Source organism: Urocitellus parryii, chromosome X (genome assembly GCF_045843805.1).
Source record: "Urocitellus parryii isolate mUroPar1 chromosome X, mUroPar1.hap1, whole genome shotgun sequence".
In the NCBI taxonomy this organism is placed as follows: domain Eukaryota; kingdom Metazoa; phylum Chordata; class Mammalia; order Rodentia; family Sciuridae; genus Urocitellus; species Urocitellus parryii.
The window spans coordinates 98,935,592-98,953,694 of NC_135547.1; the positions used below are offsets into that span (position 1 = coordinate 98,935,592).

Genomic DNA, 18,103 nt, shown 5'->3' on the forward strand with positions numbered 1-18,103 from the left:
GCTAGCCTTCGGGCCCAGAGAGCTGGGTGGAAGGAAGGCTGCCCCCCCCCTTGCTTGTCTTAACCCTTTAAGGTGGGTAGAGGTAGTGTAATGGGGAAGGGGTGCAAAGCAAAGAGTCGAGTAGAAATTCTTGGAGGCCGAGTAGCCCCCCAGGGGAAAGGAGTCAGGAATCTAGGCCTAGGGTTTTCCTTTCTCTTCTGTGTGTGCTTGGACACATCCTGGTGCATCCTCTGTATCTTAATACAAACCAAATGCAGCTGCTAAATGATCTAGCTTGACCGGATACTTGTCAGTGGGGGAGCTGTGAACACACACAATGGGCACCCTCGCTTAAGGAACTGAGTTTGGGAGATGCAGATGTGTACACCTCAATGTTCCCAAGAGAGAATTTTTGCTGGCATTCAAGTGAGGGATGGTCTGCACAGAGCTCTAGTAGGGTGGGGCCTCTGAGCGCTGCAGACTAAGAACCTGAGCCTGAAATGCCAGGCCAGAATGTACAGGTATGCCCTGAGGGGGGGGGGTGTCTTTGAGTTGTCCGTATAAATAAACACTTTTAACTGTGAACTTGTATGCAAGAGAGTCAGACTTCGAATACAAGTTGGGCTGGACACTGATGTGTTGTTAGGAGATCCATCATTTGTATATACATATGGTGCTAATAGTGAATTGATCTGAAAATTTAATCCAACTTTGCACACATTAGTCTAGTTCTTTCCAGAGTCTGAAATTAATTGGTAATTGTGTGACCCTATACATCAATAACTTGCTACTAATTCTACGCTCTTCTCCCCTACCTTTCTTTTAAGGGTTTGTGGTCTAGGGATCCTCTATTTACTTTTAAATGGTAAACCCATACTGGCTGGTCCTGGGCATGAGCCACATATAGGCAAAGCAAGAAAAACATAAGTAGTATAAGGAGACGTATGTTGGACAGGAATGCTCAGATTAAGACATGTGCCTGAATGACAGGTGCTGAGACAAATCAAGACACTTGGGACTCCAATGTCCAAATGGAACAAGAGATCCATAAGAGATAAAGAACCGGCCAAGAGAAATGTAAATATGGTGTGCAAATGCAAAGATGTATGGCGATGTTCTAAGAAAAGTCCAACTTTGTTGAGCTGGAAACTGGGGCAGAATTTCAGTAAGTGGGTTCCAGAAACAAAAGTCCATTTCAAGGTGTGAGGAGGGTCACTTGGAAACACAAAAAGCATTCATATGCATACACCCATGCTTAGATGCACAGGCTGAATGACCAAACACCCTCAATGCCTGACGGAGACTTTCCTGCCCAGTGAGACCAATGTGGATACAAAAGTGCAGGCCACACAACCACATTCACACACTCATTCACAAGGAAATAGTGTTTCTGGCTGGAAGGAACCAGGGGCAGAGCAGCTCCCAAAGGATGGAGTCTCTTGTCTAATACAAGAGGGGGTGAGGGTGTGTGCCAAGCAGGTAGGAGGGATTCCGAAGAGATTTGAAGTTCACCTTGAATGGCCGGATGGTGGAGGAAAAGGGGATAGCTTGCCACTCTGTGGCCTCCAGGAATGGATGTGGCACTGCTGGGGCCTGTTGGCTAAGGTGAGGCAGAGCCTGGCAGACTGGGAAAGACCAATGGAAAAACGTGTGGCTCCTGGGAGGAATTAAAGGGAAGGCAGACATGCTTTTATTTGGGTCTGTTGTGTTGTGTTTGTTTGTTTGTTTGTTTGTTTTTGCTGGGGGACACCGTGCTGGCAGGCCAGTGTAGGGTGGATTAGCAGGCGCCTGGGTGACCCCAGACGCGCATGTAAACTCCAGCTAGGGTTTAGTTTGCCTGCGGCGTCGATTTGCCGCGGTCCCTCTTTGTCTGAGCCCAGCCGGGAATTCCAGCTTTTATTGGGAAGACCGCACTTGGGTGGAGCCCCGGCCGGGCGGGGCAGGGCTGGGCCTCGGGCTGGCCGGAGGCTTGCAGTCTCTTGTGGCCAAAGTGCCGCCCCAAACCCGGGATAGTCCTCAGGCACGACCGCCAGCCCCTGACAATGCCACCCTGCTGATTTCCTCGAGGGCGCCAGGCCCAGAGGCCCAGTCGACTCGGCTGGGCCGGGGACCGCGTGGGTCCGCCTCGTCCGCCGTGCCCCACCCCTCCCCCGCCTGCCTGAGGCCGAAAGGAGCTCTGAAGGCCCTTTGTTAGGCCTCGGGGTCACACCCGTGCCCCGGGGGCCGCTGAAGGGCGGGAGAGCAGTGCTCTGGGTGAGGGAGGTCCTTTTCCTTGCCTGGGATCCCGGGCGGCCAGTGTCGCCAGATCGGTCCTGGTGGGGGACTCGCCCGGACTAGAGGAGGGAGACCATGGCCCGACCGTTTCTTTGCCAGTGTTTATGGCCGACGGGATTCCGTTTGCACAGTCAGCCGTGCCGCTGAGGCCTAGGTGGTGAAGCCCGGAGAATCCGCCCTGCAGGACTGTTGGGGCCTCCTTGGTCCTCCCGGGTGGCGGCCCTGTCGCGCGTTCCGACGCGAGCACTTGGCCCGGGGCGTGCGCTGATCTCCTATGCTACCCCGACGGCTTTCTCTGGTAACCCCAACGTGTTCCCCAGGAAGGGCCATCTGACTTTTTGCTGGGTGGGAGTTCATTAACGGTGCTCTGCTGCTTTTTTCTGAAGGCCCCTTTCGGGGCGCAGGCTCACTTTCCGTGTGCTGTCTGTCGAGGGTCTCACAAACGCGGATTCTCACTTGGTTTTCTTGCAGAGTCGTGTCTCCCCAGCCAGTACCCACGGGCTGGGCTCCCCGTGATTAGACAAGCGGGAAAGTCCACTCGGAGAAGATCCTGACAGCATAAAATATAATTTGTGATCTAAAAGACAGTTTCCAGTATAATCTCATTATGCACCACAGACTCCCGGTGTTATTTTGTGGAAGGCGGACAATGATCAATTTACATTGACCCGGGGCTGGGCGAGCTTTTAGATGGTAATTGCCATATTGATTTGCATGCAAAAAGGAGACCTGCTAAAATTAAAGACCGGAAGCTAAATTAAACTAAATTTATTGTCTAGGTGCAAACCCCGGGAACTGTTGGGGGAGGGGGTGAGCCAGGTCAGGGTGCCCGGGGCAGAGCAGGTGAGAGGCTGGAGCTTCAGGAGGTCACAACTTTGGGAGCGATCTTAGCCCTCGTGATTTCATAAAGTGGGGAGGGGGACGTGTTTAGGAAAAAGTTATTAAAAAGGCACTATTGCGGGGCAGGCACTGGGGTCTCTCCATGCCAATAGTGACTGCAAGGGAAGAGGAGGTTTATAAGGTTATAGTGGTCTTCCAGCACCATTTCCTGCACTCTCCACCCCCCATTTCTATTGTTCTGCCGGGACATTTGCAATCGTGCTAGGGACACCAAAAACTCTTGCCTCGGAAGAGTTAAAAAAAAAAAGGCAGCCCTTCCCCCTTCCCGCCTCGCTTTCCCCCCTCCCCCTTCCTAAGCGTTAGGCCATTCGGAGAGAGCGCCAATGTGTGGGGCGCACTTCACGCGCGCCGCGGGCAGGCCCGCGCCTTGGAGATGCAGGAGAGTTTCTCTTTAGACGCCGTGGCCGCTGGCTTGACTGGACGGCGATCGCTCCGGGAAGCCTCCGGTTCCAGGTGGCCCAAGTAGGCGGGGGTGAGGTGGGGTGCGGTGGACGGGGGCAGGCATCTGTCCGGGCCGCCGGCTAGCGGTGCCCGGGGCGGGAGGTCGCCTCCGGGAGGGGTCGGGAGGCCCTGCTTGGGCTGGGTGGAAGGGCGGGCTGGAAACTCGGCCCGCTCGCCGAGGCTGGAAAGTTTAAAAAAGAGAAAGAAAGCCACTTGCGGAGGGCTGGCCTGGAGCCAGGGGCAGCCGGGCCGAGGGGCGTGCTCCGCCCTCGAGCGGGTGAGTGCCGGGTGCCCCTCGACCCCGCTCGCCACCGAGGCCCTTGCCCGCGGAGCCGCGCCGCGGGGCCATTTCGCACATCCGGAGCTTCGACGTTGTTGGGAGGGAGCCGTCCGGGCCAGGAAGCTCGCAGGGGCGTCCGGTGCCCCGGTTGGTCCCCCGCTGACCCGAGCTGGAGCTGGCCCTCTGCAGTGGAGCCTGCGGCTTTGGGTGTAGGTAGTTTCCCTGGAACATCTGAAAGCCTGGGGCAGACCTCGAAATTGGGGATAGGGTAGGTGGGGAAAGTCGGGCCCTGAGCTTTGGCGCCCAAGGGTTTTCGTAGGAAAGGTTGGGAGAAGGAAGGGCACCCCGCTCCCCAGCTCGCCTCGGGCTTTCGCCTTCTGTGGGAACGCTCGGGTCCACCAGGGCGTGCGTCTTGCAAGCCACTTGTCTGGTAATTCCCTCTCCCACCCACTTTGGTCCCTGGGGGTTTTCGTTTCAACCCTAGAAGAGGTAGGTGTAGGAGCTCCTTCCAAAGGGCTTTTGCTCCATCTAGATAATTTGATTTATTGCTTTATGTGGCAAAACTTAGGGTGGCAAGCCCCAAGTTCCCAGTGGTGGTAGCCAGCACTTTTCTGGAGGCCTGGGAGTGGCAAACTCACCTACCCTGCCTCTTGTGGGCTGCTAGGAAGGGAAAGTGGCTCCTTGTTGGGTTCCTTGGCCTCACACCAGGATATTTCCGTGTAGGGAGACTTGTAAGATGTAGGGGGAGATTGTGAAAGTGGACTCAGAGATGATCGGGTGTAAGAGAAACTGGGCTTGGGGCTCGTAGTGGACCCAGTTACTTAGGTGTTAAGTACAATCTATCTAATTTATTTATTTATTTTTGCTCTGCACGTGGGCGCACAAGGCCCAAGAAGCCTTCCCAGCTTCTTTGAGGAGACAGTATGGGAAAATAGGGATTCTGAATGGTACAATTAGACCCATAATTGGCTCCTCTCCGAAACTCCAGGACTGAGTTTGACCGTGGCCCATTTTTACTAGCTGTGTGACCTTGGGGGCAAGTTATTTATGGCCTCTGAGCCTCACTAAGTTTCTTCATTTGTAAGACTGGGAATAATTATCCACCTTTAGGATCAAAGAGGAATACTTGGCACATAGTAGGCCCCGAGGATTAATAATTGCTTTGAATAACTGGTCATGTTCCTATAGCCTGCTCCTCCATTCCCTGCTACCCCGTGCTCTGGGAGACCTGTTAGGCCAGTGTCCAGAGAGGGACCAAGGATGCGGGTTAAGGGCCCCTCCCTGGGTACTCTTCTGAGTCTGCCTCTGTGGGCTCCTCTTTGCCTTTGTTCCAGGTCTTTGCATGCTGCCTTTTAAAGGATTCCATATGAAAAGACTTGCCCCCCCCCAGTGGGATCATTATATGGTTAGGAATTGATTCCAGAACCACTATCTAGGTGCTTTGGGCAAGTCTTCCTGTCTTTATTTTGGGGGAGGGGATGGGGGCGTCTGGAGGGGAGAGACCTGGTTGGAAGAGGTGAGAGGGGGGTGGCCCGCTGCTGAGGCCTGAGGTGCTGTGGTTTGTTTGATAGGGATTAAGTCCGGATGTTATGAGGGCTCAGTGTGGTTTTCAATAAAGTCTGCCAGGGATTGCTTCTTTTATATCGATATGTATTTAAAAAAATTACTAGCATGAGAAGAAAACCAGACCTGTATGGATCCAGGCCGGTAGTAAGCTACTGTGATCAGGTTTCCTACTCGACTCCCAGAGGGGAAGTCAGCGTTTGATTGAAGCTACACTTGGTTCTTGACTCTCAGGGGATGCCTGCTCTGAAACAGGAGCCCTCCCTCCCTTTCTCTCTCCTCTCCCCCTCCCTCTTTTTCCCTTCTTCCCCTAAAAGCCTTTGTGCTGAAAGAGCTTCAGTAGGCACGAATCCCTGGTCCCTCTAAAGAATGCCTTCCAGCCTTTGCTGACATTGTTGTGTGAGCAGTGGCTTTTACCAGGCCAGCAGTTTTGCCCCCATTTGAGCTCCCTATTTTAGAGGTAGCGGACAGCCAGGATAGCTGCTGGGATTGCCACAGCGTGTAGGCAGGCTGGGCCTGGAATCTGAAGACGCCTTAACCTTTGCCCTGGGGGCCCTCCAGGAAGGGGGGGGGAAGGTGGGGAGCTCGAGGGCTGAGGATTGTTCTGGAGGGTCTGTTTGTTTTCTCCAGCCAGAGAGGCCGAGGGTGGAGTCGCTGCTAGCTAGGGAGTCTGTTGGAGCTTTGGGTCTGACTTCCAACTTGGTTTAATTGGAGAAACTCCTAGGCATTTCACAGTTCTGTACAAATGCAAACTTGAAATAGCTCGAGGCCTACGTCATTTAGGAAAGAATAAATGAAGTACAGAAATGTCCAAAGTATGTAAATCCTGGAGTTGTCTGCTCTCCATAAACACGTGGCAAGTGCCAAGGCATTTCCAGTCAAAACACCCGTGGACCCCGCAGCCTCCATCCTTTGTATTTATTATTTTATTAACAGCATTTTACACAGCATTTAACAAGCCCGGCCTGCTTGCTTCGCGCAAGACTTTGAGCAGACTGGGGTGGGGAGCAGTGGTCTCTAGAAGCCACTAGCTGGAGGAATCTCTCCGGTCGGGTAAGGGGGTTTGTTTCTCCCGGCCAAAGAGAAGACAGAAGTCTTGCCTGGGAGGAAGAGATGCCCTCTCCCACCCCAGGAGGAAAGTTGTGTCGCTGTGCTGTGCTGTGCGTCCGGTCTCCCTTCCCTCCTGGAGGGTGAATGAAACTGGGGCCGTTTCCAGCTACTCTGCTCATTGGTTATTGGTCATTTTCAAAGAATAAGTATTTGTCTTGCTGTCGTCATTCCGTATCCTGGTGGAAAGTTTATAACGAAAAGTAATGCCTTTCTTAAGTCATAAAATGAGCCTTGTATGATTATTTAATTAAAATCTATTTAAGGACCGATTAGGCGTGTAATTTGCACTAATAATGACGATTATGGAAATGTTCAACTTAACCAAAAATCATAAAGGAGACATTTTGATCAGTGGGGCGGCCAGTAAGTCTTCCGTGAGTTGGGCAATTTCTGAAGGACCAGAGGCGGCCGTCGGTGTGGCTGCACCAACCCAGACGGGCCTGGCCTCTGCCCCAGGGCCTCCCTACCCCGACCCCAGCCTGGCCCACTCGGGCCAGCCCCCAGTGGGCCGACTGTCCCGGCAGTCCCAGCAACCTCGCTTCCCACCCTGCTTCTCCAGGCCCCCAGAAGGCACCAACTCTGGGAGAGGGTTGATCAACCACCGAGAAATCTCTGCGAAATGGCGGTGCTCTTTGGCTTTAACAAACAGCACTGACAAACGCATGCTTCCTTGGCTGGCCTTGGCTGGAGCCCCGAGGGGTGGGGGGGCGGGGGTCCCTTGTTCCGGAGAAACCTGCCAGCTGCTGGGCTTGGTGCGAAGGCGAAGGCAGACACAATGCTGCTGTTGTTGGTTTGATCTCTAACTGTGGATTGTTAGTCTGGCTTTAACTATGTGGTAAGGGGGGAATGTGAAGGCTGTTTACAGCGAGTGCAAATAATGTGACAGCTGTTGGCTCGCGAGCAGCGCTGCGCCTCCTCAGCACTTGCACAAAGCGCGCACTATGCAGGCCCGCGGAGGAGCCGCAGAGGTGGCCGCCACTTTCTGGCCAGCGTGTCCTCCCGACGAGAGGGAGCTCAGAGACACGCCCCTCCCCCCACAACCCGCACACACCTTTATGACTTCCCAGGGGAGGGGCGGGAGGCCAGGTGGTTCTGATGTTGTGGTTTAGGGAGCTCTTCAGGCCGAGGTGGCAGGGGAAGGCCTGCTGGATCAGGAGTGTCTCTGTCTGGGGGGTTTTGGCCAGGATCCAGGCACGGGGTCCTCAGCTGCTTGGGACAGAGTTTGTAAGATTTGGGGGAAAATTACCTCGCAGTCCTAAGTAAGCTTGTTGGGAAGAATGTATTAACTGAAGGCTTCCTGGAGGTCACAGAGGCTCTGGAGGCCGGGGTCCGCCCTGCAGTGGCTCTGCGTTCAGACAAGTTGAAGACAGGCGGGCACTGCATTCTGGGCTCTGGACGCTGTTTCCCAGGGGATGGGTTGTAATTCAGGGAAGGGTGCAGGTTAGCTCTTCACCTTGCCATTTTCCGGGATGCATTTGCCTCCGGCCGCAGGAGGTGAAGGGGCAGTCCTGAGGCCTGTCCACAGCGCCACCCACTCTGTGGGCACCAACTTGATAGCCACAGCCACAGGCTTCTGAGTTCCTGGTCCCCTGCCAGGCCCTGCAGGGAGCAGCCAGGTGGGAGGGAGAGCAATTGGTGGCAGTCATCACCTAAGGCCAGTCTTGGAGATAGCATGAATGGCCAGGAACGTGGGCCTGCCTCTGGGCTGGCCTGGGACACTGGGACTATAAAGCGTCACCCCAACCCCCCAGGAATCCCTAGGCTGAGGCCGTCCCTGAGGTTTGGAGGATCGGTTAGGGCTGATTTCATTCTATATCCTGCCCCTCTGTGTGGCTTATCCCTGGATGGGCAGCCTGCTGAATATCTGCAGATCTAGGCTGTCTTCCCCCGCCCCCCCCCCAGGTCTACCATTTGAGTTTTAATGTGGACTGACTTCTACGTCTACTTGGGTTCCCTTATGGGGAGCTGGGAGATGCTTCTGGAGTGATACATGAACTTCGGTGCCAGTTCTATAAATTGGTCTCTTTTTATGACGTGTGCCATTTTCTGTAGGAATGTTGCTTGCAAAACGAGTTTCGCCTTGGAGGAAAGGCGGAAAGATAAACAAGCCTGCAACGCCAAAACACTGGCAGTCTTTCCCTCCTTCCAGCTCTCTTAAAGCAGCCGGGCTGTATTTCCAGGATTAGACTCATGCTTGTGAGGAGGGACTCTGGCTTGGCTTTTTTTTTTCCCCCCAAGCAAATGCAAATTAGAGAAAAATAATTTTCTTTCAACGATATGCAATGTATTAGTCACTTGTTATCGTGCTCCGAGGCAGGCCTCATTTGCGCGTCTGCCAGCTCGCTCACATCTGCTCGGCGCTGTTCGGGGCATTTTAACCTTGGCAGTGTCGTGTCGTCTAGTCCTACGGATCAAGGAGGAGTAATTAAACTCTGAACAGCTACAAAAATTCTTGGGCCCCCATCTATAGTGTAGTTCCACGGCTTTGTTTTGGGGTGCTTGGAGTTCTGAGAACGAATAGCAGACATGGGGTTCCTATTGTTCCTTGTAAAGAAAGTGGGTGTCCCTCTCCTCCTGACCCTCCCGCTCGGCCTTCCGAGGATGCCCAGGCTGTGTAGTCAGCAAGGAACCTCCATGCACATGGCAGGATCCCCGGGTTTTAAGTATGTTAAAAGTTCCTTTGTGCTTCCTGTGTGTACCGGTGATAGCTGTTATTAGCCTTGCAGTATAGTATAGCTTGTTCCTTTCTGCTGGGGGCGGGTGGCACCAAATGCATTTTATCCCTACAAAGCCCTGAAGGAGACAAAGTGCATAGACGTGGCCTTGGGTGGCTTGGCGAGGAGCATTTGTTGGGGATTTGCCCAGCCTGTGCACACTCTCCAGAGAGGACGCAGACCAAAGGTGCTGTGTGTGTATTGGGGGGGGGGTGTCCGTCGCTAGGAGGATTCCTGGCTTTTGTCTTAGGTTTCTGGTGCTGTGTGGCCTCCTGTTGAGGGACACCTGTTTCCAAGTTCACTCCCTCCTGCCCTCTTGAATATACACCGAGTTCCCTGGTCTGCCCTGACCGTGAAGGAAAGTGAAAGGAACAAAAAGCCAGTGTTGGGCCAGGACAGGCCATCCCCGGGAAGGGGGAAGTGTCTCTGTTCCTGGTCCCTGAGCTGGGAGAGCCCTAGTACCTGATCCCGGCCTTGGCTCTGCCTGGGGGCGGAGGCCAGCCACCCGGATTTGGCAGCGACTCTCAGGGTCGATCCCTACTGGTGCCTCCCCTCCCCCTCTGCAGTTGGCTACCCTTGGCTTGCCTCTTTCTAGAGGAGGCGTCCAGAGGAGCCATCCCTCTGATCGGAAGGGAGCCCAGAACGATGGTGGGAGGGGTCTCAGTGCCGATTCCCCCGATGGGCTTGGCAGGATTTCCCGTGAGGTCTGGGCTTCCCCCCCCTCCCAGCCCACCCAAAGTTTCTTTCTGTCAGATTCAACAGCGGGGCCAGGAGGTGCGGCGGAGGCTCGCTGGGGAAGTTGGGCTGGAGGCGCGGGGCGGCAGGGTCCGAGGGGTTAACTGGGGTCGGGGACCGGGGAGGTCGGCCTCCTCTGGGAGACACTGTTGGGAGTTCTTGGAAGGCCGGGCCCAGCGGGGTCGCGTCCCGAGGGCGCGCGAGTGTGCGCCGTCGCCGCCGGGACCTTGGTGGAGGAGGGGCGGGAGCCCTGAGCTGCACGGGTGTGTGTGGTGGGAGAGAAATCCCTTTGTTGCAGACCGATCGCGCTCGCGGAGGCGCGGAGAGGGGGCGCCCCTCCCCCTCTCTCCCTCGTCGTCGCCACCAGGGCCAAGTTCACTCTCCACCCAGGTGGCTCTCTGCTCTAACCCCTGCGCTCTGGGAGGAGGCTGGGAAGGTTCTGAGTGCGAAAAGGTCAGGGCCCGGCAACCCCCCTCCCTCCCCCATTCTCCCCTCCTGCTCCCTGGCTGAATCTGTCACACAAAACTTGGGGGTGTGGGTGGGGCACTGGGGGAGGTTAGGCCATGGCCAGTCCTTGGGAAGTGCCAAGAAACAGCACCCTGTGGGCTTTATCAGCCCCCTAGCCCCACCAGGCCGAGAGGATGCCTGGCCAGTGCCCTCCCTCCATCACAACCCTGGAAGCCCTGATGGCCTGGGACCTGGGAACGGCTGGCGGGCCCCCTACTCCAGAGCTACAGAATGCCAGGGAGAGCGGGCGCGGAGGACCCGCCCCACTCGCAGCCCGACAAGCCTTTTCTTCTCATCTCCCACCCCCACACAGGCCCTCCCCCCAACATCCGAAAATAGGAACTTCTTCACCCCTCCTTCCCTTGACACCAGGAGCCTGCTGCTGCTGTGACTCAGTCTGGGTTTGGAGCAGCCCCAGGAAGCGCTGGCGCTAGCTTTGGGCTTCGGTGAAATCCACACAACTCCGCTGAAGGCCACCCCTCCCTGCCTCCGCCTCCCCCTGCGAGTGAGTGGGATGGTACTGCCACAAAGGGCCCGAAGCCACCCGGGCTCTGCAGCCACCCAGGGCTCGCTAGACCTTGTGCGGGGCACAGTCAGGTGCTGTTCCCTGGGGTTAAACGTGGCCCGTACCAGCTATTGCCAGGCAAAACTCAAGTCCATAGTGCAGGTTAATCCTCTGGAAAACACAGTGCCAAATATTTACAGAGGGGACCAAGGTTGGAGAGGTTCAGCCACCTGCCCAGAGACATGCTGTAGGTGAGGGTGGGAGCTGGGAGGCTGCCTGGACCATGTTCTTCCTGAACGTTCCACACACAGGACCAGCTGTGCACTGGGTGAGGCCCCTTACCTGAACAGGACCCCTGGCGCTGGCTGGGAACACTGTTCAGCCACCTGAGCCAGAGACCCCTCAGGCCTGTCTAGTCATTTTGGTCACTGGCTAACGAATGGCCCTGGGGGACCCAAGGAGCCTAGTGAGGAAACTTAGGGAAGGGGTGCCGCCAATGTCTGTGTGGCGGGCAGGGAGGTGCGACTTGATTTTGATGGCCACCTCAAGTGCGGAACAGTGGAAAGAGGCCTGGCTTGGCCCAGGTGCGGGGGTGGGGCAGGAGGGGCGTGGCGCTGTCTTCTTGCCCTTCCGTTCAGCTTCAGCTCTCTCTCTACAGAGGAGCGTGCTGTCCCTTGCCTCGGTCCACAATGGTGTCTTTTTGGCAGGACTCAGCAAAATATGAGCAGTGGGTGCTCTGCGGAGCCTGAGGTTCCCCTCGCTTCTGTTCATGGAGGCACAGTGCCCCTTCTCAGGGATGCCAAGATTGGGGTGTCTTCTAAAACCCTGCCCCTCTGACCCCCCCTTCTGCCAGCCAGGCCCTCCTCTTGGTTGTCCAGGCCATGTCTGCAGGTGCCCTAACCCAGCCCTTGCCATGGAGCAAATGACTGCTCCTAGTGTGTCCTGGTGACCCAGGCTTTCAGCTGCCCCTGCCCCAAGAGCTGGGAGCCGTGCTGTGCGTGCTTGCTTGATCTGCAAGCGGGTCTCCCTGGAACTGGGTGTTCCAGCCGCTGGCTCCTGCAGTCACAGCCTGCTCTTTAGGAACCAGGCACCCTTTCCTGTCTGGTCTCTTGTCTCAGCCATCTTCCCTCCTCGTTCCCCTCCCCCTCCTTGTCCCTTTCTCTCTACTGCTGGAAAAAAGGGTTAAAACCCAGAGCCAAGGTACAGCTTAGCAGCTCCCACTGCGAACAGGTTGGTGCTTGTAAAGTGCTTTTCCTGAGTGACTTAACACGTCTCGGCACTTCTAGAAGCATAGTCTGCATGGGGGGAGGCATTGAGAAGTTAAGGGCAAACCAGCCCTTAAATACAGCAGGAAAGTGCCTTGAGGGGCTCTGTTTGTCATCGAGATCAGATCTTTTGCCCTCTCCCGCCATATCCCACAGCCAAGGGTCAGCATGGTCGCTTTTGAAGCCTTTTGCCTTAGAGGTGTGTTGGGGGGGGGGCATCTGTTTCAACAGCAGCTTCTAGAATTGGGTTAAGGTGACTGTCACCATGCGGGTAGAGGTGACTGTCACCATGCCTCTCCCTCTCTTTTTGTTTTTACCCCAGCGTTCTGCATCCCAGGGAAGCCCTCCGTGTGCCTGTGGGCTGTGGGCTGTGGGCCATGGGAATTCTCTTTGACATTGACTCCGCCAAAGCAGTATGGCCTTTGCCACATCTGTTACTCCTGCTGGCGGCTTGGGCTGCTCTTTCTTTGTCACCCTGGAGAAGGGCCTCCTGTCAGGTGGGGCCACAGTCCCTTGGCCCTTTCCACTCTGCCCCATCTTTGGCCAGGCACCCAAAGAGTTAAAAGTCTTTAGCTTGTTGCAATGAAATTATGGCTGGCAGTGGCGCCGCTGTTTGTTCAACAGACCTCCACTTTTAAACAGTTCACAAAAAGTTCATGGGGCAGCTAAAGATTGTGTGTGTGTGTAGTCAACAGCAGGATCCAACAATGCCATCCCACTTTTGCTTCTTTATGTTTACCCCCAGCCCCACCACCCAACTTTGCATGACCGAGGCCCTGGGTTCCTCCCCCAGTACCACCACCAAAAAAAAAGAAGAAGAAGAAGAAGAAGAGAAACATGTTTTGACCCGCACGGGATCAGGTGGAAGGTTGAGGCCAGGAGCGCAGTTTCGGTGGAAGGCGTGCGTGTGTTTTGCTCATGCGAAGTTAGTGCTGCCCCACTGAACTACATCCTCAGCCCTTTCTGTTTTAACTTTCTTTCCAGAGAGAGGGTCTTGCTAAGTTGCTGAGGCTGGCCTTGAACTTGGAATTCTCCTGCCTCTCCCTCCTAAGTAACCTGGATTCCAAGCATGCGCCTCCCTGCCTGGTGTAAACACTTCATTCTGATAGTGGGTGTCATTTGTCTGTGCAGCATTGTTCTTGAAAATCCCAAAGGACCAGGGAAGTTTCATGAGCACCCAGGGGTTCCTGGTGGCCTTCTCTGAATGAAGCCCTCTTTGGGTAAACAGGCTACTAGCCTTTTGTGGGAAGGGGGGGGGTCAAGCGCTTAGTGGGACTATTCTGTTCCTCTCTAAGGTGCCTTGAGGTCGCCCTTTTACCAAGGTGTCTACTTCGGGAGGTGTAGAGCGGGGCAGCTCATTTAAAGGGAAGGCCAGTTTTTAAAAACCGGGATACCACAAGATGGATTTTTTTCTTAGGCATCTGCTTCTTCTGTGTCCTTTTCTTGGGGACTTGATGGAGTAAGCCTTTTGCTCCTGATGGAATTCCTGCATTTCATCCATGCATAGGAAGGGGATGGCATAATATGGGCACTGCCACTGCCCAACCACCAGGACACACCAAGGAATGATGGTCTGCTTTCTTATTAGACCACCCAGAAGGTCTATCCTTTTGTTAAAAGGGGCAGCGGAGATTAGGAAGGGGACACTTGGTGGGATGTGCCCTGTGGTCTGCCACGCACTGTGCTGCAGGCCTTCCCGTTTGCTTTGTTTATTTAGAAGATGGGAGAAGAGCCCATGAGCTCCTCCCGCACCTTCCCTGACACCTGAGTCAGTCGTTTCGGGGCGCTGTGGCTAACCCCTCGGAAATGCTCCAGTCTGTCTGAAGAAAAGACCCTTTCTAGGGAAATAGCTTCTCAGAAGCCCACCCTGCCTGGCGCCTTTGCCGATTGCTGCCTGTCCCTCGGCCCTTCCTTCCTTCCCTTCCCGATTCATTGTTGAGCTGAAACTCTGTGTGGTGTGTCGGTGCGTGTGGATTGTGATTAACAGACGTTGTTCTGTGCATGGGGGCTGGTGGGGGATGCTGGTGGACAAAAGACCTAGTTAGGACAAAGAAACGAAGAAGGATAGCCTGGCTTTGGGATTCTGCCTTCCTGGGTGCTCCCCCAACCCCCAGTCCCCCGTCACTGTGGCAGAAGAGTCCCCGGACCTGGTTCCTCCAACCAACCGACCTGGCAGTCTGCTCCGCCGTGTGCTAAAGTGTAAAAGCAAGCATTTGCATATTTTCTCCTGCTAACAAAGGAAATGTGTCGACTTAGGGAACATTTGGGCTTTCGGAAACTGTGTGGGTGGGTGTGTGAGGGAGGAGAGAGAAAAGTTCCCCTGATGATCTGCACACCAATTATTTCACACTCAGGTTTTAGTCCCGTGGAAAAAGGCCGTGGCTGGCCCCGGACAAGGGAAACTGAGATGTGTTTGTGAGCAGGGAATTGCCGAGGGCCATCGGTCCCAGGCATTAAAGGCTCCCCTACTTATTAACCCAGCATTTAACAGCAGGATATGGGCTGAAGCGCAGTCAAAAGAAACGGCTCAACCTCCAAAGAGCAATTAAAATCCTGCACGAGGATAAATCACGCGCCGTGATAATCCTGTTAATAAAATGCAGCTTGTCCTGACCCTTCACTCATGCAGCAAACTAGAATGTGATGTGGGTGGGGGCGGTGGGCAGAGAAGGTAAGGGGGGGGCGGTGGCCTGGTCTCCTCCGCCTCGGCAGCCCTCCCCTCCCCGGAGGTGGGCAATGGGTGGCTTTGGCCAGCTCTCCCATGTGCCAGCGGCTCCCAGCCCATCAGCCTGGGCTGCAAAGACTTCTGCGCTCACTAATGATTTCTTGTCCCCAGCGAGCAGGCGTCATTGAATTACTCGGCCTCCTCCCTCTGCAGCTCCCAGGCAGAACCACCCAGGCAAAACCACCCGGGTTAGGTGCTTAATCTAATCTAGGGCTCTGGTGGGGCAGCCCGGCAGCCCCCCGCCCCGGTTTCACCCTCCACCTGGAAGTTGCACACGCAGCAACCTTGGAAATGCAGCCCTGGGAACCCAGCAGAGTTTGAGCCCGGGACCTGCCGCCAGCACCTCGCTCTTGTACTCTTGTGCCTTCGACGACAGCCCAGGGAGGGTCAGCACATGCTTGCCAGTGATCTGGCATCCACGGCACTGTTCCCTCTGGCTCTTGCCACAGCGCCCGCCCCCCCTTGGATAAACACTTCCTTCTGTAGCAAGTGGCAAGAATGAATGCTTTTTTCTTGACCACCGTACACTTTGAAAGGCTGGGAAAGGGGAGAACTGGTGCGGTGACGTGGGCTGTTTCCCTTTAATCTGCAGCCCTCCCCCACTGCCCCCTGCCAGGGAAGCCTCATCCCCCTGGCTGGATATGGGGGTCAGGTGGTCCTCCTGCGGCCATCTGTAGATCATCCAGCACAGCCTGTACGGGTTGCCTTGAGAGAGGCCTTCTCTACTTCGCCTTTCCTCAACCTCCTGCGAATTTTTTTTTCCTTTTTCTCTTTTTGAAACAGACTAGACGCTTGAAGGCAAGCTGCCATCCAAGAGGACGACATGCTCTCAGCAACCCCCCTGTATGGGAACGTTCACAGCTGGATGAACAGCGAGCGGGTCCGCATGTGTGGGACTAGCGAAGACAGGTGAAGGCGCATGCCCGGCCGGGCCTGGGGAGGGAGAGCTCCCCTGCGCCTCTGAGCAGAGCACCTCACAGCCGCAGGGGCCCCGGCAGGGCTGGGGGAGAGCCATCTCCTGCCTGGCTGGCGGTCCTTGATTTACAGTTGGAACAGGCAACCTGGCTCAGCGAAGCATTGCCGCCCTTTAAAAGATTAGCCCCTAAAGCGGCCTTTCCGTGCACTTTCGTCCTTAATTTATTATTTCATATTTATGAAGGAGAATTAATCCCAGTCTAGATGCTGCTTTAACTCTAAATGTCAGGAGTGTGGGCCCAGGTGCATCGGCATTCCGTGCGCTTTTAAAACAAATAGTTTGCTCAGTAATAAACGGGGAGATGGCCACCCTTTCCTGCGGTGGAGCCCGGGCTTTGGGTTTGCCCTGTGCTGCCCATTTGGTGAGGCCATTGGCCCTGCTTTCGGATGCCCGACAGCTCTGTTACACTTCCTGATCAATAATTTGGGAATGGGGGAGAGGCGACCTGCTGAACAGTAGACGGCCCGAGCTGCTCTTTGGGGTAATGATGAAACTTTTCCTCTGCTGCTTGTCAGCGATTCTGTCCTGGGGATTTGGAAGTTGGCATGGAGCACTTTCTTTATCGATGCGCTCTGATAACAAGTCCCAGGGCAGCCGCCGCAGCCTGGCACAGATGTGTAGCTTCCTCTTCAGCCTGGAGCAGCTGACATTTGTGTGATATTGGTGTGTATCTCCCCCCCAATCCTTTTGATAAAGGCAGTCGAATATGACTTCATCGTCGCCATGGAAACCCATTTTCCTAGGACATGGTTCCTAACTTTGTTTTGGGAAAAGTTTTGAAAGCCTGCCCTTGTGCTTAACACAGAAGTGGCTGGTGGTGGGGCCGGCTTCCACCCGGCTTGGTCTCCAGCTGTTACACTTGCCCTCCAGGACAGCTAGTGAGGATTGGCCAGGCCAACGCGGCCTCTCTAGAGAAAAAACATCTCCCGGGAGAAACGGATGTGCTTCAATTTCTGACTTGCCCCCCTCGGGGACATGTTCCATTGGTGTCCCCCACTATCGGGCCTTTCCTGGTTTTCCTCGCTGTTTTGGAGGCAACTTCCAAAGTGGGTCATCTGGGGGTTAAGGACAGTCAAAAGTCTGGGATTAGTGGGAACTGGTCTGGTCTGGGGAGATCTGGGAAAGAAGGATTCAGTAAGGAATGTTTTCATGAAGTTTGTGTCCTTTTAAATAGGAAAATTCCTGTAAATGATGGTGACGCTTCAAAAGCCAGACTGGAACTGAGAGAAGAGAACCCCTTGAACCACAACGTGGTAAGAGATTACTGGCTTCTGTTGATGTGATATCTGAATATCAGTGATCTGTAATCAATCGTGCATTAATTTGCATGACATTAAGGGGCCTGGCGAGGGAGGGCTTCCAGGCCAAGCCATATAGAAAGCCCTGCTGCCTTGCCCTCTGGGCGATGCACCCATTTTGGGGGTTTTGCTTTTCTCCCCCAGTACTGGGGATGAACCCAGGGCTTCATGCATGCTAGGCAGGCGCTCCACCACTGAGCCCCATCTCCACCCATTGTACCCTTTTTGACATGCTTCACCCCCTGAGGCCCCCCCATGGTTCAGGTCCTGGTGGGGTGTGTGCCACCTGGTGCACCCAGCTGGGTAAGTTTCCAGCCTCCCAGTATCCCCTTAGGGTTTACCTTTCCAGTAAGATGTAAAACACGACTGTCTCTTTGGGCACCAGGGAGAGGAAGTCAAAAGACGCAGCCGCAGTTTGACCCCTGGCCTCTTTATTGATTTAGAAATCAGACAGCTAAAGCCGTCCATTGCTGTGTCCCACTGCAGATTGTTCTCTTGTCGTGTTCAGTGATGCCTTCCTATGACTGGGAAAAACAAAGTGACCGTTCCTCCCTCTCCTTAAACCTTCCCGCGCCCTGGAGGGACCAGAGAGCCCTGGGCCCCATGAGAGGGTGCAGAGAAGACGGCCATTGGTGTCTTCTCTGGGTTACAGTCAAGAATTTTTGCTGAAAGGGTGAATTGTGCGGAGTTCATAGATGGCTGAATGAACGGGTGGGCCTCTAGTCCAGAGGGAGGAGGCTTTGTGCTTTCAGGGTATTGGAGTGAGCCAGGGTGAGGGGCGGGCTGCAAAGGGCTGGGGGAGCGGGGAGGGGCCGGGAGCCTCAGGATTCC

At 55.0% G+C, this 18,103-nt stretch overlaps 1 protein-coding gene across 5 annotated transcripts in view; it reads left to right on the top strand.

Annotated features, from left to right (window-relative positions):
• Window positions 1–18,103, top strand: part of Bcor (BCL6 corepressor) — a 120,262-nt gene that overhangs the window by 79,753 nt on the left and 22,406 nt on the right. For all 5 annotated transcript variants that reach the window (XM_026387565.2, XM_077793780.1, XM_077793783.1 and 2 more), the window contains exons 2-3: window positions 15,782–15,907; window positions 17,149–17,227. In XM_026387565.2, coding sequence (XP_026243350.2) covers window positions 15,822–15,907; window positions 17,149–17,227 — 165 coding nt within the window. In that variant the 5' untranslated portion in view covers window positions 15,782–15,821. The remainder of the gene's footprint in view (window positions 1–15,781; window positions 15,908–17,148; window positions 17,228–18,103) is intronic.